General features: G+C 41.3%; 1 protein-coding gene across 1 annotated transcript; it reads left to right on the top strand.

Moving 5' to 3' along the window:
* The first annotated feature begins 1,869 nt into the window (after positions 1–1,869).
* On the top strand, positions 1,870–26,463 carry LOC124110966 (calcium-activated chloride channel regulator 1-like). The gene is made up of 13 exons (XM_046470482.2): positions 1,870–2,206; positions 7,785–8,061; positions 10,936–11,006; positions 11,723–11,947; positions 13,766–13,996; positions 14,406–14,601; positions 15,811–15,923; positions 16,891–17,013; positions 17,175–17,279; positions 18,226–18,499; positions 19,305–19,466; positions 19,731–19,949; positions 25,035–26,463. Exons 1-13 carry the CDS (start codon positions 2,042–2,044, stop codon positions 25,226–25,228), a joined length of 2,355 nt encoding a protein of 784 aa, XP_046326438.2. The 5' UTR covers positions 1,870–2,041; the 3' UTR covers positions 25,229–26,463.
* Positions 26,464–27,292: the final 829 nt, after the last annotated feature.

Here is a 27,292-nt window from a genome sequence, read left to right as displayed (position 1 = left end):
GGGAAACCTGAACGCTGTGCAGTACAGAGACCAAGTGTTGCAGCCAGTTGTGCTTCCGTTCTTACAAAACCAACAGCAGGGGATATTGTTTCAACGCGTAAATGCCAGGCCCCATACTGCAAGACTGACTCGGAACTTTCTAAACCAGCCGAACGTTGAGGTTTTGCCCTGGCCTGCCCACTCACCCGATATGAATCCTATTGAACATCTGTGGGGCCATCGTGACAGCCAGATTAGAGCACGCCATCAGCCTCCCGCCAACAGACAAGAATTGCAGCAGGCCCTGAGAGACGAGTGGCAACGGATTCCAGTCCAGGTCATCAGAAGACTGACGTCATCGATGAGGCGGCGTATCACAGCATGCATTGAGGCAGCTGGAGGTCAAACACGCCATTGAAGGCAACTGTGTCGACAATGAACTTGTAGTGTGTCTGACAATTTTTTGGTGACATTTCAGACAACTTTTGAAAATGAAATTTCTTACCCCACCATTGTTTACCTTGAGCTTACATTACCTGTGATTGTACAATTTCATTCAAACTGTGGTTGATCAATCATTTGTTACCCCTCCCTAGATTATATTATAATTCACAACAAAACCTCTTCTTGTGATTTCTTTATCGCTCATGGAACTCGACCTATATTTTCTTTTGCCGCCCAGTTTATATTGCAAATATACGAACAAAAGAAAATCTGTCTACACAGGTTTAGATCTAGATAGTTTCTTAAATATGTATTTTTATTCATTAAGTTAGAATGCAAGATGAAACTGAACCACTAAAGTTTTACATTTTACAACAAAGAAATGCAAAATATTCTTTCCTCAGTGAAGCAGAATTCATTTGAAAAGCCATTCGTACAATAATTTCCTGCAATATTTACATGGATATTATATCAAATGTTCTTTTTCGATTTTCACAGCTGAACGGAAATTGGACAGTTGTGGCACGGGTGGCCCAGTCGTCCCTTGGGCACGACAGAAACCTATGATTGTGCGTTCGAATCCCGATTCGCGCCGATTATGTTTCTTGGTTTGTCAGCACCATACCCGTGTTCTTTGGTTTCACCGAAGTCGTAAACGTCTGAGACCTGCATCACTGCTGGCTTTCCTCCCACATTAAGCTGACACGCCGCGATATAACTGGAATGCTGTTGAAAACGGCGTTAAACCCAACTCACTCACTCACACTTTTCGACCCTAATTGATAATCTTGATCTTGAAACGTACGTTGATATAGAGATGATGGAAGACATTGTGAAATGTAAGCATTTTATCTTGGTGCAGATAAGAGTTGGGATTACATACACAGGCCCTGCCATAATCTGCTTTACATAAACATTGCGTAGCAAATATCCAAAACACGGCACTGTACAGTTAGACTGTACACGTCGAGTCACAATTTACTTTTTTAATTATTTACCATCAAATGAAATAAAACAGTCTTATTATCAATATTGGCATCTTATTTACCCACCAACCTCGAGAAATTAACAAAAAACGAAACGTGTTGGTTTTATTTGTATTGTTGACCTTCGAAATCACTAACCAGCTGACGACGGTCAAAGGTCATGGTTTTCTCGTTTCCTAGAATAACTGCGACTTCGATGAAAAATGTTTGACTGGTCTAAGGCTAGGGAGGTAACTCTACGTGATATTATTTTCACAATGATATATTATATAACGTCTCGAGTTCACAACATTGTCAAATTATGAGTATTTTAGACAGTTGCTTCTAGAGGAGATCACAATACTAAGTTTTCGTTTATACCCATGTTTAGCAGATATACCTTCAAACATGCAACTAAACTGTCAGACACTTTCTATTTCCGGGGAATTCGAAAGTCCCAAAGGCTATTTTTAGCTAACAACACGTCAGCGTGAAGTGTTTCCGGGGTGAGGTCCAGCACGGAAATGGAGACAGAGCGCGATCGACGACAGTGACAACGCAAGCTAGTTACATTGTACAGTGTAGACGTCAATATTAACACTACACTCTTGTGACTCTACAGCGCATACTGCATAACTGATCTTCATTCAGCCATGACTGTGATGGTAATTCTCCTCACCGAATCCATTGTTTGGCTGTTTTTGTTGTCCGTGGCTATGGCAACGAAACTGTCGCTAACAAACGGCGGCTATGAAGACATTACCTTCGCAATCAACAAGAATGTTCCCAAGTCTGTGGATTTGGTTGAAAACCTGCAGGTAGGTTACCTTGACCTCTGCGGATTGTAGTCTAATTGCTGCATGTTGTGCTAAGACTTGTTTACCTAAATTCTTGATTTATTTTCTAATGATAACGTTTGGTATGAATATCTTAAAATAGCGAAACGTTAGATCAAATGACTCTTGCATCAATCAGGGTTCCAAAGTCACGCGTGTCCCAGTCGTCTAAGCTTCCGCAGTTCGATGTGCAGAGTTGTGTCCCTTTGGCGCGCCAGAAACATGGTCTGGGATCGAATTCCTGTTCGCGCTGGTTATGTTTCTAGGTTTGACAGCAACCTACATGTGGTTGTGGGTTTCACCGACGTGGTAAACGTCTGAGATCTGCATCACTTCGCGCTTTCCTCCCATCATTAACTGCGGCGTTAAACCCAACTCACTCACTAACTCACTCCTTTGTATTCATAAAGCAATTCACTTATTTACAGACCGCAGTCATATAACTGGAAAAAAACAGCAAACAAACAAACTTGTTGACAAAGAAAACGTATTCCGTTATGGAGCAGTCATGAGAATATGTTGATTCTATTTCCCAAATCAAAAGATTCGAGTTTTTTCTCTGACTTAAGCCATTGGCCTACATGTTATGGTTGATATTATATTGTCTATGTAATTCTGCAAAATGGCGTAGAGTTGTGTCAGTTTTCTAAAATGCACGTTCAGAATAGCAAATGTATTCCTGGCTCAGAATCAACTACAAGAACTATTGTTTAACAACAGCGATTGTATTTCCTGGTATTATAGCGGGGGAAAAACCGCGACACGGCACGCAGATAATTAACTACGTATGTGTAATTTATAAACATCTCGATCCTGGTTTAAACACTATTCAAAGGGGTAAGTGGGGCATGACATTTAGACGAGCCTTGTGTTAGGGCTGGGACGAGTCAAAATGTACTACCCAGGTACCCACCCCCTTATTACCCGACCCTACCCGGACACCCGCTGAAGGTCGCGAGAGATAGGTACAAAAGTCCGATTGGGAATAGTTTGACCGTAGCCTTGGCAAATATATTTAAATACTCGTATAAAACCATCTGGTCATGCATTCACTGAAGTCGACTGAAGTTTTATCTCTATTAAAACATATAAAGTCAGAAGGAATGCGTGCATAGTCAGAAGGACATGTGAACATTAGTCACTTGTAGTGTAACCTTGGAAGTTCTAGATAATTTTTGCAATTAAACAATATATCACGTGACTAACCACGGGTCCGGGTAGTCCTGTGGGTATCCGGGTCCTACTCAGGAACCCCCCGACCCGAGTACCCGAGTTACCGTCCCAGCTCTGCCTTACACACCGGATATATCAACATGACATGTGCCTAACACACTGGATATATCTATGTGGCACGTGCCTTACACACTGGATATATCAACATGACATGTGCCTCACACACTGGATATATCTACATGACATGTGCCTTACACACTGGATATATCTACATGACATGTGCCTTACACACTGGATATATCTATGTGACATGTGCCTTACACACTGGATATATCTATATGACATGTGCCTTACACACTGGATATATCTACATGACATGTGCCTTACACACTGGATATATCTACATGACATGTGCCTTACATACTGGATATATCTATATGACATGTGCCTTACACACTGGATATATCTACATGACATGTGCCTCACACACTGGATATATCTATATGACATGTGCCTTACACACTGGATATATCTATGTGACATGTGCCTTACACACTGGATATATCTATATGACATGTGCCTTACACACTGGATATATCTACATGACATGTGCCTTACATACTGGATATATCTACATGACATGTGCCTCACACACTGGATATATCTACATGACATGTGCCTTACACACTGGATATATCTATGTGGCACGTGCCTTACACACTGGATATATGAACATGACATGTGCCTTACACACTGGATATATCTACATGACATGTGCCTTACACACTGGATATATCTACATGACATGTGCCTTACACACTGGATATATCTACATGACATGTGCCTCACACACTGGATATATCTATATGACATGTGCCTTACACACTGGATATATCTATGTGACATGTGCCTTACACACTGGATATATCTATGTGACATGTGCCTTATACACTGGATATATCTATATGACATGTGCCTCACACACTGGATATATCTATATGACATGTGCCTCACACACTGGATATATCTATGTGACATGTGCCTTACACACTGGATATATCTATATGACATGTGCCTTACACACTGGATATATCTATGTGATATGTGCCTTACACACTGGATATATCTACATGACATGTGCCTCACACACTGGTTATATCTATGTGACATGTGCCTTACACACTGGATATATCTATGTGACATGTGCCTTACACACTGGATATATCTACATGACATGTGCCTCACACACTGGATATATCTATATGACATGTGCCTTACACACTGGATATATCTATGTGACATGTGCCTTACACACTGGATATATCTACATGACATGTGCCTTACATACTGGATATATCTACATGACATGTGCCTCACACACTGGATATATCTATGTGACATGTGCCTTACACACTGGATATATCTATGTGACATGTGCCTCACACACTGGATATATCTATGTGACATGTGCCTTACACACTGGATATATCTACATGACATGTGCCTCACACACTGGATATATCTATGTGACATGTGCCGTACACACTGGATATATCTACATGACATGTGCCTTACATACTGGATATATCTACATGACGTGTGCCTCACACACTGGATATATCTACATGACTTGTGCCTTACACACTGGATATATCTACATGACATGTGCCTTACATACTGGATATATCTACATGACATGTGCCTTACACACTGGATATATCTATATGACATGTGCCTTACATACTGGATATATCTATATGACATGTGCCTTACACACTGGATATATCTATATGACATGTGCCTTACACACTGGATATATCTACATGACATGTGCCTTACATACTGGATATATCTATATGACATGTGCCTTACACACTGGATATATCTATGTGACATGTGCCTTACATACTGGATATATCTATATGACATGCATCACACACTGGATATATCTATGTGACATGTGCCTTACACACTGGATATATCTACATGACATGTGCCTCACACACTGGATATATCTATGTGACATGTGCCTTACACACTGGATATATCTACATGACATGTGCCTTACACACTGGATATATCTATGTGACATGTGCCTTACACACTGGATATATCTATGTGACATGTGCCTTACACACTGGATATATCTACATGACATGTGCCTCACACACTGGATATATCTATATGACATGTGCCTTACACACTGGATATATCTACATGACATGTGCCTTACATAGTGGATATATCTATATGACATGTGCCTTACACACTGGATATATCTATGTGACATGTGCCTTACATACTGGATATATCTATATGACATGTTCCTCACACACTGGATATATCTATGTGACATGTGCCTTACACACTGGATATATCTACATGACATGTGCCTCACACACTGGATATATCTATGTGACATGTGCCTTACACACTGGATATATCTACATGACATGTGCCTTACACACTGGATATATCTACATGACGTGTGCCTCACACACTGGATATATCTACATGACATGTGCCTCACACACTGGATATATCTATATGACATGTGCCTTACACACTGGATATATCTACATGACATGTGCCTTACACACTGGATATATCTATGTGACATGTGCCTTACACACTGGATATATCTATGTGACATGTGCCTTACACACTGGATATATCTACATGACATGTGCCTCACACACTGGATATATCTATATGACATGTGCCTTACACACTGGATATATCTATATGACATGTGCCTCACAAACTGGATATATCTATGTGACATGTGCCTTACACACTGGATATATCTACATGACATGTGCCTCACACACTGGATATATCTATATGACATATGCCTTACACACTGGATATATCTACATGACATGTGCCTTACACACTGGATATATCTATGTGACATGTGCCTTACATACTGGATATATCTATATGACATGTGCCTTACACACTGGATATATCTATATGACATGTGCCTCACACACTGGATATATCTATGTGACATGTGCCTTACACACTGGATATATCTATGTGACATGTGCCTTACATACTGGATATATCTATATGACATGTGCCTCACACACTGGATATATCTATGTGACATGTGCCTTACACACTGGATATATCTATGTGACATGTGCCTTACACACTGGATATATCTACATGACATGTGCCTTACATACTGGATATATCTACATGACATGTACCTCACACACTGGATATATCTACATGACATGTGCCTTACACACTGGATATATCTACATGACATGTGCCTCACACACTGGATATATCTACATGACATGTGCCTTACACACTGGATATATCTATGTGACATGTGCCTTACACACTGGATATATCTACATGACATGTGCCTTACATACTGGATATATCTACATGACGTGTGCCTCACACACTGGATATATCTACATGACATGTGCCTTACACACTGGATATATCTACATGACATGTGCCTCACACACTGGATATATCTATGTGACATGTGCCTTACACACTGGATATATCTACATGACATGTGCCTTACATACTGGATATATCTACATGACATGTGCCTTACACACTGGATATATCTATGTGACATGTGCCTTACACACTGGATATATCTACATGACATGTGCCTCACACACTGGATATATCTACATGACATGTGCCTCACACACTGGATATATCTACATGACATGTGCCTCACACACTGGATATATCTACATGACATGTGCCTCACACACTGGATATATCTATGTGACATGTGCCTTACACACTGGATATATCTACATGACATGTGCCTTCCATACTGGATATATCTACATGACATGTGCCTCACACACTGGATATATCTACATGACATGTGCCTCACACACTGGATATATCTATGTGACATGTGCCTTACACACTGGATATATCTATGTGACATGTGCCTTACACACTGGATATATCTACATGACATGTGCCTTCCATACTGGATATATCTACATGACATGTGCCTTACACACTGGATATATCTACATGACATGTGCCTCACACACTGGATATATCTATGTGACATGTGCCTTACACACTGGATATATCTACATGACATGTGCCTCACACACTGGATATATCTACATGACATGTGCCTCACACACTGGATATATCTATGTGACATGTGCCTTACACACTGGATATATCTACATGACATGTGCCGTACACACTGGATATATCTATGTGACATGTGCCTTACACACCAGATATCTCACACACCACACACTCACATATCTCACACAACAGGCTAGTATCTGATGTAGAAATATTGCACGACTACTCGTACAACAGTTAAACTTAATTGTTACAGTGTCGATAATTTAGTATATATTTTTTTCAGATCCTTATCCAGGATGCGTCAGACAGCCTCTATGCTGCTACAGGTCTGCACATGCGCACCGCTGCCATTCTTGTCCCCAGCAGCTGGCAGATGGGGGACAGAAATGACAAGCTGACGTTCTCCGAGGCGGACTTGAGGGTGGACAGACCCCACCCCTACTACAGAGACAGGCCCTACACCCAGCCCACCTGGACGTGTGGGGCGATGCAGCGGTATGTGCATCTCACCCCGGGCTTTGTCCTCGGAACTACTGACGGCACAAGACAGAAACAACGCGGTACGTCCCGCTTCCTGCAAGTTCGTAGAATCTTTTGTTGCTCTTCCGTGCAGGTTCATTCATGCTTCTAGACATCCTGGATTATTCAGTATTTTAAATAACCCTTCCCCTGTGCAGATGACACGTCGATATGGTTAGACTTGCTCTCAAATTACACGGTTATTATATGTAACACCACTAGTACACCAGTAACCTGTCCTTGTACTCAGTAACTTGTCATAGTACTCAGTAACCTGTCCTTGTACTCAGTAACTTGCCCTTGTACTCAGTAACCTGTCCTTGTACTCAGTAACCTGTCCTTGTACTCAGTAACCTGTCCTTGTACTCAGTAACTTGTCCTTGTACTCAGTAACCTGCCCTTGTACTCAGTAACCTGTCCTTGTACTCAGTAACTTGTCCTTGTACTCAGAAACCTGTCCTTGTACTCAGTAACATGTCCTTGTACTCAGTAACCTGTCCTTGTACTCAGTAACCTGTCCTTGTACTCTGTAACTTGTCCTTGTACTCAGTAACCTGTCCTTGTACTCAGTAACATGTCATAGTACTCAATAACCTGTCCTTGTACTCAGTAACCTGTCCTTGTACTCAGTAACATGTCATAGTACTCAATAACCTGTCCTTGTACTCAATAACCTGTCCTTGTACTCAGTAACCTGTCCTTGTACTCAGTAACATGTCATAGTACTCAATAACTTGTCCTTGTACTCAGTAACCTGTCCTTGTACTCAGTAACCTGTCCTTGTACTCAGTAACCTGTCCTTGTACTCAGTAACTTGTCCTTGTACTCAGTAACCTGCCCTTGTACTCAGTAACCTGTCCTTGTACTCAGTAACTTGTTCTTGTACTCAGTAACCTGTCCTTGTACTCAGTAACCTGCCCTTGTATTCAGTAACCTGTCCTTGTACTCAGTAACCTGTCCTTGTACTCAGTAACCTGTCCTTGTACTCAGTAACCTGTCCTTGTACTCAGTAACATGTCCTTGTACTCTGTAACTTGTCCTTGTACTCAGTAACCTGTCCTTGTACTCAGTAACCTGTCCTTGTACACAGTAACCTGTCCTTGTACTCAGTAACCTGTCCTTGTACACAGTAACCTGTCCTTGTACTCAGTAACCTGTCCTTGTACACAGTAACCTGTCCTTGTACTCAGTAACCTGTCCTTGTACACAGTAACCTGTCCTTGTACTCAGTAACCTGTCCTTGTACTCAGTAACCTGTCCTTGTACACAGTAACCTGTCCTTGTACTCAGTAACCTGTCCTTGTACACAGTAACCTGTCCTTGTACTCAGTAACCTGTCCTTGTACTCAGTAACCTGCCCTTGTACTCAGTAACGTGTCATAGTACTCAATAACCTGTCCTTGTACTCAGTAACTTGTCCTTGTACTCAGTAACCTGCCCTTGTACTCAGTAACCTGTCCTTGTACTCAGTAACGTGTCATAGTACTCAGTAACTTGTCCTTGTACTCAGTAACCTGTCCTTGTACTCAGTAACCTGTCCTTGTACTCAGTAACCTGTCCTTGTACTCAGTAACCTGTCCTTGTACACAGTAACATGTCCTTGTACTCAGTAACCTGTCCTTGTACTCAGTAACCTGTCCTTGTACTCAGTAACCTGTCCTTGTACTCAGTAACCTGTCCTTGTACTCTGTAACTTGTCCTTGTACTCAGTAACCTGCCCTTGTACTCAGTAACGTGTCATAGTACTCAATAACCTGTCCTTGTACTCAGTAACTTGTCCTTGTACTCAGTAACCTGCCCTTGTACTCAGTAACCTGTCCTTGTACTCAGTAACTTGTCCTTGTACTCAGTAACCTGCCCTTGTACTCAGTAACGTGTCATAGTACTCAGAAACCTCTCCTTGTACTCAGTAACGTGTCATAGTACTCAATAACCTGTCCTTGTACTCAGTAACCTGTCCTTGTACTCAGTAACGTGTCATAGTAGTCAATAACCTGTCCTTGTACTCAGTAACTTGTCCTTGTACTCAGTAACCTGTCCTTGTACTCAGTAACATGTCATAGTACTCAGAAACCTGTCCTTGTACTCAGTAACTTGTCCTTGTACTCAGTAACCTGTCCTTGTACTCAGTAACCTGTCCTTGTACTCAGTAACCTGTCCTTGTACTCAGTAACCTGTCCTTGTACACAGTAACATGTCCTTGTACTCAGTAACCTGTCCTTGTACCCAGACATAAATGAGGTGACGGGCCTATTGGCTTCAGCTGTTATGAAGTAAGGGTTTACGTAACAACTGGCTGATTGACAAGGAAGTACAGCCATATAACGGATAATAGTTGAAAAGAACCGAAATTACAACATACAATACAAATAAATTAAACGTTAGGCATATTTAGGGAAAAAGGTGAAGTGTCACACTGTGACAAATATATTATCAATAATTCGTCCACTGATAAAAGATAACTTTGGTCAAAGGTTATTTCAGTATAAGGACTCGACATAAAAACATGGATACAAATAGTCCAGTCATGTTACACAATGAATACATCCGTCAGTATATACCGAAGAAGGGGGATATTACTAGGGTGATGCGCTGTTTCGTAACAAAGTGGAACCCCGCTCATCCGGACCCCAGGAATCCGGAAACCTCGCCTACCGGCCAATAATTGCGTTTAAGGAAATATATACTACATAAAATGATTCGCGCATCCGAAAATTCGGTTTCTTGATCCAGACAGTGAATTTTAATTACCAACAGTGTCTAATACGCAACAGTGGGTCCCAATTACCTGACAACGACCACCCTGAACGATATGGATTTTGACAACTGAAAATGTGTTTGACCTAAAGTTCTTCTCCAAGACATATATTACAACGTGTTATATACAACGTAACTTATATCTTCTCCATTGGCAGGCATCCTCCTTGCAAACCAGTTTGCTCGATATCGCTGGGGTGTGTTTGACGATGTTATAGCGAATGAAACGGTAAGTTTACAACATCAAACGTTTATTTCTCAATCAAATTGATATCCAACTATTAGTACATAGTTTGTTATACTTGTTATACACATATTGAAGTGTTCAAACGGTTAGTTTGACAATACAGAATATGAATGAGTGAGTGAGTTAAGCAATAGTCCCGTTAATAGACCTGGGCTTCACACATTTTTCACATGTGGGGAATAGAACCCGGGCCTTATGCGTAACAAGCGAACGCTTTAACCACAAAACTACCCTACGCCTTCCTCATGCATCAAATAGAGCGTCCGCCCGGTGAGCGGAGGTTCGATCCCCGGTCGAGTCATGCCAAAAGACGTAAAACGATGGTACTTGTTGTTACCCTGTCTGGCGCACGGCCTTAAGGGGCTAAAACAAGAACTGGTTGGCTCGGAGTCAGTATACTGTGTCTGAGTGGCGTATTCATGTTAAACTGCGGCATGGTATCTCAATGGGCTAGCACATATTCATCGGCATTAGTCCGGACTAGTACAAGCAGACACACACAAACACACGTGCATGCACGTCGATATATAACGGCAATAATTTTCGACGTGACGTTGAACCCCATTTCACCTCACCTCACCTAATACGTCAAATGTGTATATGCATCTACATGAACAATGAATGCCTCTAAATGTGCACATGCTATTTCAATCTGACATTTGTGTTTGGTGTGACTGAATCCTGTCATCTTTTCGCAGGGTTCTACCACAATGTCCAAAAACCACGAGAAAGCTTGCAGGGGGGTGTCTGTGGCCGACATCATCAACAACCACGATGACCACAGTCAGACTGGTCAGACGCCGACTCAGCCTGTTTCAGTCACTGTTGTGTACAACCACAACGATCAGGCCAAGAACCCTGAAGAGAAGGAGTGTGGACGACGTGTTGTACTGCTGCTAGATGACTCCTTTTCTATGAATGAGGTGAGGTGAAATGGGGTTTAACGTCGCGTCCAAGATTATTGCACTTATATAGCGACGTGCATGCACGTGTATGTGTGTGTGGCTGCTTGTACTAGTCCGGACTGATGCCGATTTATAGTGCTAGCACACTGAGATACCATGCCGCGGTTCAACATGAATACCCCACTCAGACACAGTATACTGACTCCGAGCCGACCAGTCCTTGTTTTAGCCCTTTAATGCCGAGCGCCAGACAGGGTAACAACAAGTACCATCTTTTAACGTCTTTTGGTATGACGCGGCTGGGAATCGAACCCCGGACCTTCCGCTCTCCGGGCGGACGCTCTACCATTAGACCACGGAGGCGGTCATTTATCTAATATAGTATGAATGCGGTAAGTGGGCTGGGTGAGTTGTGCATCTTATCTAAAACTGATGTGGGTGGGCGTGGTGAGTTGTGTATCTTATCTATGAAAGAGGTAAGGGGGCGAGTTGAGTTGTGCATCTTATCTATAATTGATGTGGGTGGGCGTGGTGAGTTGTGTATCTTATCTATGAAAGAGGTAAAGGGGCGAGGTGAGTTGTGTATCCTGTCTATAATTGATGTGGGTGGGCGTGGTGAGTTGTGTATCTTATCTATGAAAGAGGTAAAGGGGCGAGGTGAGTTGTGCATCTTGTCTATAATTGATGTGGGTGGGCGTGGTGAGTTGTGTATCTTATCTATGAAAGAGGTAAAGGGGCGAGGTGAGTTGTGCATCTTGTCTATAATTGATGTGGGTGGGCGTGGTGAGTTGTGTATCTTATCTATGAAAGAGGTAAAGGGGCGAGGTGAGTTGTGCATCTTGTCTATAATTGATGTGGGTAGGCGTGGTGAGTTGTGCATCTTATCTATGAAAGAGGTAAAGGGGTGAGGTGAGTTGTGCATCTTATCTATAATTGATGTGGGTAGGCGTGGTGGGTTGTGTATCTTATCTATGAACGAGATAAAGGGGCGTGGTGAGTTGTGCATCTTGTCTATAATTGATGTGGGTGGGCGTGGTGAGTTGTGCATCTTATCTACGACTGATCTAAATGGGTGTTGTTAGTTGTGCATATTTTCTATGAAAGAGGTAAGTGAGCGTGATGAGTTGTGCATCTTATCTATGACTGATCTAAACGGCGTTGTTAGTTGTGCATCTTATCTTTGACTGATCTAAGTGGGCGTTGTGAGTTGTGCATGTTTTCTATGAAAGAGGTAAGTGGGCGTGGTTGGTTGTGCATGTTAATTTTGAATGTGCAGAGCTCCAGATAAGCTGCGTATCTGCGTAAAATACGCATCAGAAATACGCAGTAAAATCAAATCCAAGCGTATCAAATACGCAACGAACATTACAGATACGCTACAAAAATAAAACTTGTGCGTATCATCAAAATATTGTGAAGTAACCCTGCGTATTCGATTAGCAAATCAGCAACTTATTTTGAAATTATAAACGGGCATTCCGTCAACCTTGCCAAACTCCACGATGACAGTTACATCATGATCATTTGCCATCACACTTTCTTGTGGAAGTATCGTATTTTTGAGTCCTATAAAGCTCTCGAACCTACACGACACCAGTTTGCAGGGACTAGATGAATAGTGTTTTTAAATATTTAACTTAAATACCCACATGTGTAAAAACTAGTGGGTAACAGAAAATTGAATACCCAGATAGAATTACTGATACCCAATTATTTTAAAATGCATGGGTAAAATACCCACAACACCAAAAGTTTATCTGGAGCGCTGCTGTGATATTCAGATATTTGTGTTTTGAAGTGCATGTGTATTCAGGTACTCGAGTTTTCTTGTTGCAGCATTCACGTGCATTCAGACAAAATCAAGTGGCCAGAACTTTTATAAAGGACATACTTCCCACCAGCTCTGAGATTGGAATAATAATATTCTACGGGTACAGCGTCATGTTAGTAGGCCTTACCAAACTCACCACTGAGGATGATCAAGGACGAATCGTCGACTTGGTAACGCGGGATCGTAGTTTTGGACCTGCTACAGGCATAGGACAGGCCCTGAAAGATGCTCTTGCTGTAGGTCGAGCTTTCATATCGTTGTTATCTGCTGTGAGGTTAAGGCACTCACAAAAGGTTATCATAAACTTTCATCTTACCTCGTGGACAGGTCTGTCACTGTCGATGTGCTCGCTGTAAATTATGCATTGGTACTGTATATCGATAGATATCCTTGTTACTGCCTTAGTGATATAGAAGCATCTGATATGGCTATTTTTCATAAATGTTTGTTATGAAATGCCGCAAATATCAACAGTAATAGGACAGGCACGAAACAATAAATGGTTTCATATCTTTTGAGTGAATGGGGTGGCTTTAACACTCTTTGAACAGCATTTCGTGTCTATATCGGCATGACATTATAATGTGGGAGGAAATCCATTCCAAGTTCAGGATCGACATGATCCTAGGTACTATCTGATTCCAGCTGTTAGAGGGTGCTGGTGCAGGAGCTGATGAAGAGGACAGAATACTGCTGATTACCGACGGCGGGGAGAACCCAGATGGAGGCCCTACCATTGACGATGTCATGAAGGACATCATTGAATCCAAAGTGATGGTGCATTCCATAGCTTTAGGGAGTGACGCTTCCAAGTCCCTGGGAGAGCTGTGTCATGCAACTGGTAGAGCATTACAATCCTGTTATAAATAAGTTGTAGGTTGTCATGTATATACGAATATGTGCTCTAGTGAGGTCCTGCTGACATGTACTAGTAACTGGACTCACGTGTGTGTTTCATGTCGAACAGGGTGTTAATCTGTTATGTCTTAACCACATTCCCAGAACAATTTGCATACCAGTATTTCATCAAATGACGAACTTTCTCCTCTACGTGGATTCTTTCTACTACATCTGCTAAAGCCATCACCGGCTACTGACTTCTGTAACTACTACTATTGCTGCTGCAACTACTACTGCTACGATAATTACTACTACTATTATTGCTGCTGCTACTACTGCTGCTGCTACGATAACTACTACTACTATTATAGCTGCTACTACTACTGCTACGATAATTACTACGACTATTATTGCTGCTGCTACTACTACTGCTACGATAACTACTTCTACTATTATTGCTGCTACTACTACTGCTACGATAATTACTACGACTATTATTGCTGCTGCTACTACTACTGCTACGATAACTACTACTATTATTGCTGCTACTACTACTACTGCTACGATAATTACTACTACTATTTTAGCTGCTACGACTTCTAATATTGCTGCTGCTATACAACTGCTGTTACGTCTACTATTTCTTCTACCTCTTCAATGTTGTTGCTTCTAGGACAACCACCACCGCCACAATTACTACGACAACTACTTTTGCTGTTTGTGATATAACTGCAACTCCCCCAACTGCTATTGATGCTGCCCGCTTCACCTACTGTTACTACTACTCATACCACTTCTACTACAGCTTCTACAACTCCACTACCTCTGCCACTAGCCCCGTGAAGATCCGGGGGTAGAATAGGTCTTAGGCAACCCATGCTTGACATAAAAGGCGACTATGCTTGTCGTAAGAGGCGACTAACGGGATCGGGTGGTCAGGCTCGCTGGCTTGGTTGATGCATGTCATCGTATCCCAATTGCGTGGATCGATGCTCATGATATCAATCACTGAATTGCCTGGTCCAGACTCGATTATACACAGACAGCCGCCATATTACTGAAATATTGCTGAGTGCGGCGTTAAACAACAACAACAACAAAAAAACCACTGCCACTACAGATATCACTGCCACTGTTACGACTTCTGTTTCTACTATCACCGCTACTAGAACTACTGGAACTGTTGTTGTCAGATCTGGTGATGTTTCAGGTGGGGTGTATGGCTACTACACCGAGAAGGCCCAGTCAGCAACTCTAACACAGGTCGTCAGCAACTTGTGGCAAGATTTCAACATGCTGTGTGTAGAGGACCAGCCCATTGAGGTACTGACAGAAGCAATTTTTACATACATGTAGCTTCTCTGGAAAAAGAACACAGCGGGAAAATGAATACAGAAAGTCATGTAAATAAAAGCGACAAACCATTTCCCTGATTCATAAGAAATATCTGCCAAAACAGAGTCTATCGTACGATTCCGACCATATCATGAGTATGTGTTTATGAGTATGTGTTTATGAATCACTATATATTGTTAAATGTCTGTGAAGAATTACATTGGTTAATCCCTACCACATGACGAAAGAACACATTTCAATGAAGATCCCAAAATCATGTGACTGACACCGACCTCGAATAATGACGGGTCACATGATTAGTATTGACCTGTCACGTGATGAATAGAGACTCGCCTGCTTGGGAACAAGATGGCGTCTGGTACGAACCTTTCGCGGTTCGCAGCTAAGTTGCTGTAATGAAACAGGGAAAGGTTTATAGGCTTCATAAACTTTAAAGTGAATGTCCGCGTGAAAAAGCGAATGATTACTCTTGACGAGGTCAATATTTGAAAACAAGGACCCGAGGACCTGACCCTTGAGGTGGTCAGACCGCGGAAGGGGGCGGATCCATTGTGCGAATACACCTATCGATAATAAAAGCGCTTTCTCAGAACAGGTATCGGATGGGATCATTATTAATGATGCAGTCGCAGCGCATGGATAGTATGGAATCCGTCCATAAGAAACGAACTATATTCACCGTATGACATTTCGCTACCCTCTCAGTAAGAGAGATATCACAGTGCCAAGGTTGAAGATTTCCGTGACTTTGTGTCGAATTAAACATATTCTGCTATCCTACAAAATCATTAAAGGTAATTTTGTAGGCGACATTTATCAAATTAGATAAAAGACAAGCATTTGAAACCATTCAGTCACCATTCACAGTGCGAGGCTGTCATTGAAATGAGATGTTTGGTATATAAAATGTGTGTGAGTATGTGAATATTTCCAGATAGTGAATCTGCCGCTAGAAGTAAGCAAGGACAAGCCTGTGGTTGAACAGCCAGTGCCTATTGACGCCACCGTCAATAAGACCGTATTCCAGTTTACATCACCAGAGAATTCGGACATTGAGGTAGACAAACAAGCATATACATGATTGTACTTATAAGATTGTAGTTGGGTTCTTTGTTAAACCATTGTAAACGAGGACATATACTTGGTACTTCTATCGAATTACAATAAATATTAGATGTGATTTCATACCGAGTACATTTTGTTTTTCAATATATGAAGGTACAGATTAAAGATCCAGAGAACAAGACCTATGATAGAAACTCACCTCAGCACACAGAAGATCCACGACTCAAAGTGGACAAGTTCACCTTTGACAACCCACAGGTCAGTCCAAGGTCTCTATGATGCCAGCTGTACCTTCAAGAATAATTTGAATACACCTATAAATTGAAAAATGACCCTTTGAATGAACGTGGCGCTCGGCTGTTAAGGAATAAGGCAAGGACCAATCGGTGTCGCGAGTGGTGTGTTCATGTTAAACTGCCGAACTTACATTCCACTTCGCCTCCATTCGGAATGATAAAAAATCCATTTCCACAAAAGTAATTATTTTAACTTGCTCACATCAGTTAACTTTGTTAAATGCTTCAAACTAGTAAGGGAAAATGATTGATAAGACGTTGTGATATAATGGGACCAGTATAGTTACATGCTATTGTGCTCATATTATCTGTGCTATGGTGTAACTGAAAAGTAATGTCACACAAGAATACGGAGATAAACATACTGTGTTTTTAATGTATAGCTAGATTACCTTACACATAACGGTGCTAATATGAATTTGGAACCGAACGTGCAAGCAACTCCAATATTCCAGTTGTCGCTACCACATCAAATGCACTCTTATAGTCGATTTCTAGAAAATTGTGTTAACCGCAAATCTGCATTTTAAAACGCATAATTGTGAATATATTGATTACAAAACGCCTACCGACCAATTATTGAGAAAGGAGTACTCTTCCGTAAATATAAACTTATGCGGTGATGCAGCCGTCAAATCAGCTGTTTCAATCAGAGGTGATTCTTTTCATTTGTAACCTCTGAGTGAGCAATCATATTCTTTTATTTTACAAATTCATGGAAGAATATGCAGTGAAACCTCGGTAACTCGATCGAAGTCCTGTTGACCACAGTAAAATTATCGTGTTGTCCGTTGTTCGGGACAAGGGGAGCGTCGATTTAGACCATTGTGTTGATGATTGTTGCATCCTCCTTAACGATTAGGTCAGTGGAATTCGAGGTAACGATGTGTAACTACTGTTTGTGACAGCCTGGTGAATGGAACGTGACAGTAAGAAGCAAGTCCCTGCACTCGAGTCCCGAGGCTGTAATAATGACTGTAAAGGCTGACCCCAAAGAAGACTCCGAAACATACGAGGTTCAATCATGGCTTGACAGCATGATAGTGAAAGTCCCTGCGGTAACCCGGATCTACGTATCAGTGACGCGGGGTTACTCCCCTTTGATTAAGGCCAAGGTAACAGCTACCGTTGAAAGACCAGAAGCGGACGCTGTGAATGTGGACCTGAGAGATGACGGAAAGGGTACTTTGAAAATTCGTGTCATATTTCACTTAGAATAGTGCATTGACGTTCATACCTACTCACAATCTATGTTAAACAGTTATTACCGTATTCGACGTAATAAGCGCTGCGCTCTTATAAGCGCCCACGGCGATATTTGTTAATATATTGGCCAGTGAACAATCCTAATTAGCACCCCTTCCGATTGATCAATGTACACAAGACTTATTTATTCGCGTATAATACGCACTCATGTGTTATATGCAAACTTAATTATGGGCAATTAAATTCTGGAAAAATATATCTGTCGTACATAAACATTTCAGGCTGTCAGCATAAACCACAGAATTTATCTTTTATCTCGTTTCTTTCACTTAAATACTACTCTAATAAGAGCCCCCTATTTCTAATTTGAGAGCGCCTTGGGCGCTTATTACGTCGAATACGGTAAATGTACCCATTGGTAAAAATCTATTAGCTGAACGTGATGTATAATGTTAATCACCAGCATATGTTGATCTCAAAAGTCGGGGTAACTATTTTTACACGATATCTATTATACGTTATGAAAGTGAACGTATGACCCTATCGAATACGGAAACGCAATACGCGCTGTGCCGAGTTGCGCTCTTTATGCTGGATCAGTGATCGTGTATTTCATTCTTGGTTTTTCAGCACCATGTCTGTGCAGGTTGGTTTGATCAAAGTGTTAAAGGGGTTAAACACGTCCTCCGCGTTTAGTAAGCTGACAGGTCCTGCTTTATCTGAAATACCGTTCAGATCGGCGCTAAACCCAGCTCACGGATTAAACGTTATTTCTTCTCAGGTGCTGATGTTGCAGCTTTGGACGGTATATACACTGGCGAGTTTACAGGCTACACCGCCAATGACCGGTACTCGCTCGAAATCCACGTGGCCTCTGTGGTAGGGGAAACAGTGGTTGTCAAAGAGCTGATCAGCAGGACTGGAGACTCGCAAGAGGATGTTGGTTGGTAGCTGTACTCAGTTGCAAAAGTAACCGTGATTCTAAAAAAATAAATTTAAACAAACTGTGATGACATTGGTCATATGGCTTCAAAGATTGATCAATATGTTAACTTTGTAGATAACAAACCTTTGTCAATACAGACCAGTGACTTGACCTTTTAATATGTATTGTGGTGAAGGTCACACCTTAAATTGTATTACCCTTTTGACTTATGTCATCTTTTTTAATACATTAAATAATCAGACATTGAATGTTTTTGTACAGATTTAGAGGATATCGAAGATAAGATTCTAACCTCTCCTGTGGAACCCATGGCGAGAACACCATCGCAAGGACCGGGAGCATTCGACGTGCGTGGGTTGAACCCGAAAATCGACCAGTTTCCGCCATCTCCAATCACTGACCTTGTTCCCATAGAGGTCAAGGACAACGTAGTCACGCTTCAGTGGACTGCGCCCGGAGATGACTGGGCGGAAGGAACAGGTATGACCTTCATATTGTACTCACCTTTTGAGAGGCTGTTCCTATTATCTGATCCACAAAACGTTTTACTTATAATATGTATAATATATAGCGTGGCATATTTATAGGAAGCTTACACTATGAGTGGTATAAAACAAGCTTACATTCGAAGGAGGTGTCAAAATGAAAAACAATACAAAACAAGTGTTAATCATCACCCTATTCAAATTGTTTGGGAATATGTGTGTGTATCCGCCCAGAGCACGTCATCATTATATCTCAATACAAGTACAAACGTAGTATCGCTATTGTAGTATCATAGGCAGTTTGGCAGGGTATATAGGTTTTAACAGGGAGTCTATATGTTTTAACAGGGAGTGTATATACGTTTTATATATTCCCTTAATTAAGAAAGTTGATTATATCTATTTAAATAAACAGAGTGCTGCCAATACAAATTATAACAGCAGCTGGGGTATCATTACCATGGCCAGCAGCACAGAGTCATGTGCGGGTCAGCGGGTTGTAGTTAATGCCAGAGAATGGCCGGTTGGCCACTGAAGCTTAACTTTGTGGATGAGGTGCGGGATACTGCAGGCTGACCATGTATGTAACGTAACACGATACATGGCAGTCTGACAGTGAGGGTTAAAGATAGTACGCTTTCTGTTAGTCGGGACTTGACCCTCGGACAGCGGCTAGGCAGGTTGGCTCTATTACGCCTCAGAGATCCTGCTTGGCCATACTACTATGTAGTTATATAGATATAGTAAGATCAAGAATAAACGTTGTGGACCCACAGACGGACTTGTGTGTTGTAATAAGAGAATTATCCGGTAGAGCACCAACGTCTACCTAGGATATATTGGTGGAGCTTCGATCCTCGGTACCTCAAACCCAATGCAACAAGATAAAGAAGTTTGTCAACACAAAGTGAATCGTTATTTCGTCTGGGGTCCACAACAATCACGACAAAAACCAACAACCAGCATTCTGGTTCGTCTATCCTCAAGCTATTCTGTGCTCATCATTATTGTCATCATTGTTCTTACTCGGAGACATTGTTACCACCCTAAAAGGCCAACCCCTTAAGCCGTCCCGGGGACCAGCAACTTTTCCAGGATACAACAGAAAAAGAACCCCGGATTCCTTGTTTCGTCACACCCCTCCCTCAACCATCAAGAGGTGATTTCGAAGACTGACATTTTCATCGACGACCACTGTGTTAACAACATCAAGTTCCACTTAACCAAGACATTTGTTTCATTCCGGTAATTCCTGTGTGTTTGTGCCAGCCACTATCTCAAAAGAAACAGTCCTCAAAGGCATTGTGATTTGCAGTGAATATTTGTTGTAATTAATGTGCTATAGCCCTGCATATTTGTGACATTCGTAGGAACAGTTTTGGTAAGCATTATTTCATATATTGTATTACAATCAACAAGAATGACTTTTTACGCTCTGAAACCCCTCAATGCCAATGAACGTCTTCCCCTAGCCTCCCCCGAAGTCTTGAGTCCTCCCATAGTATACCAGTCCTTACAGTCTAGAAATGGTTCAACCCAACAAGAAACTATTTTCACTCCCCGATGGGAAACCTTGTATGCAACCGGGTCACCACGACCTCGTTCACCACAGCCTCAACACCCCCGGGACCCCCAACAAACTCCCCCATCTTACTTGCCTCCTCAATCACAGTTTCCCCCCCTCTCCTCCCCACCCCCCTCCCAATCTGAAATACCTCAAACATGTCAGCTGACCAATCGCCCAAGACCCCACGCTGATAATCCTTCGTCCACTGATGATCGCACCTCTTTATTAAGACTAATTAACTGCTCCCGCCTCCCGCTCTCAATGTATGATGGCAAGGATTCCATTGCTGCTGTTTCATGGCTGAAACGCTTTGAAAACTTTGCTTCAGTACAAAAGTATTCTGAAGAAGACCAAACAAAAATATTCCCCCTTTATTTAACTGATCTCGCAGCTGAATGGTACGATGGTATCAACAATATTTCACTTATGTCTTGGTCTGAGTTGAGACAAGCCTTTTTACGGAGATATGCACCTTCCGCAGTAGGTCTTGTAACTCGACAAAATGATTTATTGGACAGAAAACAGTGGGAAGGTGAACCTTTCCGATCATTCCTCCAGTCCATAAGACATGAGGCAGAGCTTCTACAAAGAAATGAAGACATGTACATCAAAGATCTTATTCTCCGTAATGCTCTTCCCAATATCCGCATGTTCATCCTGACACGCCCCCTCACCTCCTTAGAACAGGTCACAGATAGTGCGGAGATAGCCGAGGCCATGTCAGGGTGGACTGACTCCAGATCTGATGAAACCATGACCGCTATAAATGAACTCACAGTTAAAGTCAATACTCTCAACACCCATCATGTCAATGCAATAGGATCAGATACTGGGCCAAAGAAAGAGCATTCATGTCAGCCAGGATCCATTCCATCACCATATCCCCAAGCACAACATGTGAACCACGGGTCTCAGTCCCCAACTCATCAACCCAGGTCATCACAATACCGACCTTGCATGTATAATCAAGGACCCCAATCTGTGCCCTTTAACGACTCCATGGGATTCCAATGTGAAGATAACGCTCGTTCTCTTGACCAGTTCATGTGGTATCATCAAAACCTCTTGCTACGATGTCTTAGTATTGCTCATATTTTCACCACCCTCATTTTGACCATGTACCCTTTTGTAAACCTGGTGCTAACGAAACTCAACCCATACCTATCAACAGTCTATTCACGCTCATAGGATTTAATGTTCTTGTATTAAAGTGTACCCTTGGTGCGAGTGTGTGACAATGATGTCGATTTGTTGAAGTTGATTACATCATTAAAAACAGTGTATTTTATGCAAGATGTCTGATTTTTTACGTTATATATGGATTATGACTGTGGAATAGTGCATCATTCTGTGAGTGTTCAAATATCATTATGTAATGTTCACATGTCTACTAGCCATTAATAGGTGTTCAGACGTATCATCTTTCATTATCTTTCATTTGGTGTTCCTTAGTAACTGCTCTTACCCATTATAGGCCCTTTGCTAGCGGGGGTTGGAAATGAGTAGTTACGATTATCTGTCCCTATGTGATTCTTAATACATCATTGAAAATGAATGCATATATATTCCCTATGTGAGCTGTTGTCTATTTATGAAAAATGTCAATCCTGTTTGAAGTATAAATGTGTGTTGAAAGTAGGTTTAGAATAGGCTTGTCTTATGTACTGTAAAGTGGAGAGAGAGAGAGTGAAGGAGTAAGATAGCTGCTGATAGGATAAATGAACAAAAAAATGACAGAATACAAAAGAAAAACTGACATGTATGGTAGATAGGGTGGGTCCGAGAGAGAGAGAGAGAGAGAGAGAGAGAGAGAGAGAGAGAGAGAGGTGTAGTGTGGGTGCGAGAGAGAGAGAGAGAGGGAGGGAGAAAGGAAAGGAGAGAGAGAGAAACAGAAACAGAGAGTGAGAGGATATAGCGTGGGTGCGAAACAGAGACAGAGAGAGGTGAAGTGTAAGCGCGAGAGAAGGACAGATGTAGAATTGGGTGAATGAAGTGTTTGTCCGCATGGGAATTATGAACTGACAAGAAAAATAGAATGAAAGAAAGTGAGTGAAGCAGAGCATAAGTGAAAGCGTTATTTGTGAGGAGTGGAAATAACGAGAAGAGGGAATAAGAACAAGACAGAGCAACCGCTGTTATAGTCATCAATGTCTTTGTTCATTTTTTTTCATTGTACATATTCATGTATTGGTATATTTGTAACGCGTAACTTCCTTGTCTGTATGGATAGCAATGCACCGATGTAACCACTGTATTCATTGTACGTATGTAGTCATATTGTCGTTACTGGGAATATTTCTGTGTGAAATTGTATCCAGTTCGACAGCAGTGTTTGTAGATAAAAAAAAAAAATCGTGGTCCACACACAAAATGCTGTACATTACATCAAATTCTCAGTTTAAATTTTGTCCAGTTAAAAAAAGAAAGAAAATTGCTTTATGTACTTTTTGCTTGTTTATACATTTCATACTGTTTTAAATATGTGGTTATATTGATTGATTGTCCACCGTACCTCATTCCCAATTCCTTATAAGGACGTGGGACACGTCCTTCTTTACAGAAATGGCATATATCATAGGCAGTTTGGCAGGGTATATAGGTTTTAACAGGGAGTCTATATGTTTTAACAGGGAGTGTATATACGTTTTATATATTCCCTTAATTAAGTAAGTTGATTATATCTATTTAAATAAACAGAGTGCTGCCAATACAAATTATAACAGCAGCTGGGGTATCATTACCATGGCCAGCAGCACAGAGTCATGTGCGGGTCAGCGGGTTGTAGTTAATGCCAGAGAATGGCCGGTTGGCCACTGAAGCTTAACTTTGTGGATGAGGTGCGGGATACTGCAGGCTGACCATGTATGTAACGTAACACGATACATGGCAGTCTGACAGTGAGGGTTAAAGATAGTACGCTTTCTGTTAGTCGGGACTTGACCCTCGGACAGCGGCTAGGCAGGTTGGCTCTATTACGCCTCAGAGATCCTGCTTGGCCATACTACTATGTAGTTATATAGATATAGTAAGATCAAGAATAAACGTTGTGGACCCACAGACGGACTTGTGTGTTGTAATAAGAGAATTATCCGGTAGAGCACCAACGTCTACCTAGGATAGTAGTAATGATTGCTATTGCACTATTTCACATGCCCCCAATGACCCCCCTACTGATATGTTGTGCTTTCCCCGGAGTAGATGACATCTGTCATGGCCACTTTTGCCTTTACAGGCGTTGTCCTAGAGTAAAACTGCATTTCTCGCAAGTTTGAATCGTTTCCCAGAAACAACAAGGCTCTGAAGTTAAACACAACTTTCTAATCAATCTGATAACCACAGATGGCGTAAATTCGGTTCCTCAGCGATGTATGCTCAGTTCGTCGATAATTGATGTTCAGTTCGTCGGTGATGCATGTTGAACGAACTCGTCAGTATTTTAGTTATTATATCTCGCGAATTGTTTTTTGTTTCATTTTCCTCAGTGTTCATGGAAACCTGTTTATATTGTTGCAGCAAGTGAGTACGAGTTCCGAATGTGGCACGACCAAGACGCTTTGAGGAAAGATGCAAGCATTGGCATTTTGATGACCGTTGAGAACCCTGAAGGAGGAAAATATTCCCCATCTCCCTCCCGTACAACAGAAACACTGACCATCAGACTGTCGGACAGTTGGCCATTTCCGTTCTATTGCTATTGTGACACGTGACCATGATAACCACACATCTGAACTCTCTAATGTCGTTCAACTGCCTCGTTCTGAGACACGGCATGACATCATGTCGGATCCTGCCGCCATATTTGCCTATACGTATGCAACTGTTTACTTTGTTACTCGACTTGTGGAAATAAATGCTATTAATGGTTAAATTGATAACACGTTTGTTTAAACGAATTTTAAATTAAATGTTAAAGTGCACTTTTAATGCTATATTTTAACATTTTAAGTGATGTTACCCATAGAGTTCATGGTGCTAAATTATTTTTGAAGCCTAACGCGTGCGTGTCATGTAGATTTCGAAATATACAACGTCAACGCCAGACAATAACCAGTCTCGATTATTCCCTGAAACATTTTTTCAATTGGGCGTGAAAGGCAAAGTAGCCCTGAAAATGACATGCATGGAACACGGGTGGGGGCATTTTTTATGTCTTCGCCAAAACATTTCTTGTAAAGTTGACTCAGCATAGACAAATGCTACTGAGCTTATGGATGCGACTCAGGGATTTCTATCCTCCAGCCAAACATCGACCCAGTATGAAAATTGTAATAAAACTAGAGTCAGTTGTTAATTTTTAAGCATGTGTTTGTTTCCAACCATCACCCCAAAATATACTGAGGGAAAGAAATAAGGGAACACCACTTTATCACACTGTTCCTTTATTTATTTCAAGATTTTCACCCACAGAGCAATTCAAAGGTTGCGAAGAAACCTGGAAAAGAATAAAGGAACGTGTACTTTCATGTGTTCCCTTATTTGTTTCCCTCAGTATATTATATTGATAACCCCCACCAGTTGATTAAATCTTCCAAGCACTGTATGTGTTGGCAGTGCAATGCACTCTTTGTTCATGATATCACGGATACCTATGTACATTTCATGTTTTGCGTCTGCCTTTAGCAATTGTTGTGTTTGCAATGTCATACTTGTCAATAATACATCAATGTATATATCAACCAGTCATACAAATGTACATACAGACAATCAGGTCTGTATTTTATTCTATTTGTATAATATTTGTTACACTATGTCCTCGGGGATGCCGGGATAGACTAGGTTGTCCTATAGGGGTCATGCATCGTGTAGTTGGACTCGGTGACTTGGTTGAATGTGTATTCGATGAACCCATATGATTTTGTTCATAATATTAAGCATTGGTTTGTCTGGGCCAGACTCGATTATGTAAAGACCACCGCCATAATGCAGGAACATCGGTGAGTGCTGCGTAAAACAAACAAACAAACAAACATATTGTTTTTGTGTGTTTTGTATTCAGATATTTCACCTATGGTCGTTCTTTAAATTTATCAAATTATTTTATTATTATTATAACAGGTTAATTAATCTTTACTCCGCTGACTTTGTATATACTTATGTACAAGCGAATGACCAGGGCCCACTTGCACAAAACGATCTTAGCGCTAAGATGATCGTAACTCCAATACTTTAACAAAGGCTTACAATAGTCGTAGTGCTAAGATCGCTTTGTGCAAGTGGGCCGAGGTATCGTCAATTTGTTACACATGCAAACAATACAAACGTCTTCTTGCTTTATATCTTATCCGATATATAATCTGTCAATTAATTTGTTTAATGTAACATTTTTGTTTCATTTGGCTTGGCTTTGAGTGCATCGGATGAACGTTTGCTATTTACTCCTCATGTTATAAATCATTCATTAAATGATGGCAAATAATGAATACTTCATGTCACCAAATCGTTTTTCTAATAAATAAAATAATAAGCGACAGAAAACATATTAGCCTTTGTATTGAATCTATTGCTATTAAAACATACATATGCACGATTGTATAGTAAATCACTGTGGTCAAATAATCAGAAGATTCCATCCCTACAACAGCAATCTCATTAAAATCAGATTTAAGTTCTCGTTACCGGTTAACAAAGATCTGAGGTCATCCCATTGCGGGTCATGTCAGAACGACCTTTCATCTGGCCAGTCAGAGCGTCGCTTATCAGACCATGAAAGTGACAGTTGGAATGTGATTTTTGATCGTGCAACCTCGAATAATAACACACAGGGTATTCCG

Source organism: Haliotis rufescens, unplaced genomic scaffold (assembly GCF_023055435.1).
Source record: "Haliotis rufescens isolate VD_foot unplaced genomic scaffold, xgHalRufe1.0.p SCAF_1, whole genome shotgun sequence".
Taxonomy (NCBI): Eukaryota; Metazoa; Mollusca; class Gastropoda; order Lepetellida; family Haliotidae; genus Haliotis; species Haliotis rufescens.
This window is presented reverse-complemented; position numbering and strand designations above follow the sequence as displayed.

Coding starts and splice junctions, on each gene's coding strand:
- LOC124110966 (XM_046470482.2), top strand. CDS start 2,042: ATGACTGTGATGGTAATTCTCCTCACCGAATCCATTGTTTGGCTGTTT. Junction 17,014..17,174: donor CAGAGAATTCGGACATTGAG/GTAGACAAACAA, acceptor CAATATATGAAG/GTACAGATTAAAGATCCAGA. Junction 19,467..19,730: donor AGACTCGCAAGAGGATGTTG/GTTGGTAGCTGT, acceptor GTTTTTGTACAG/ATTTAGAGGATATCGAAGAT.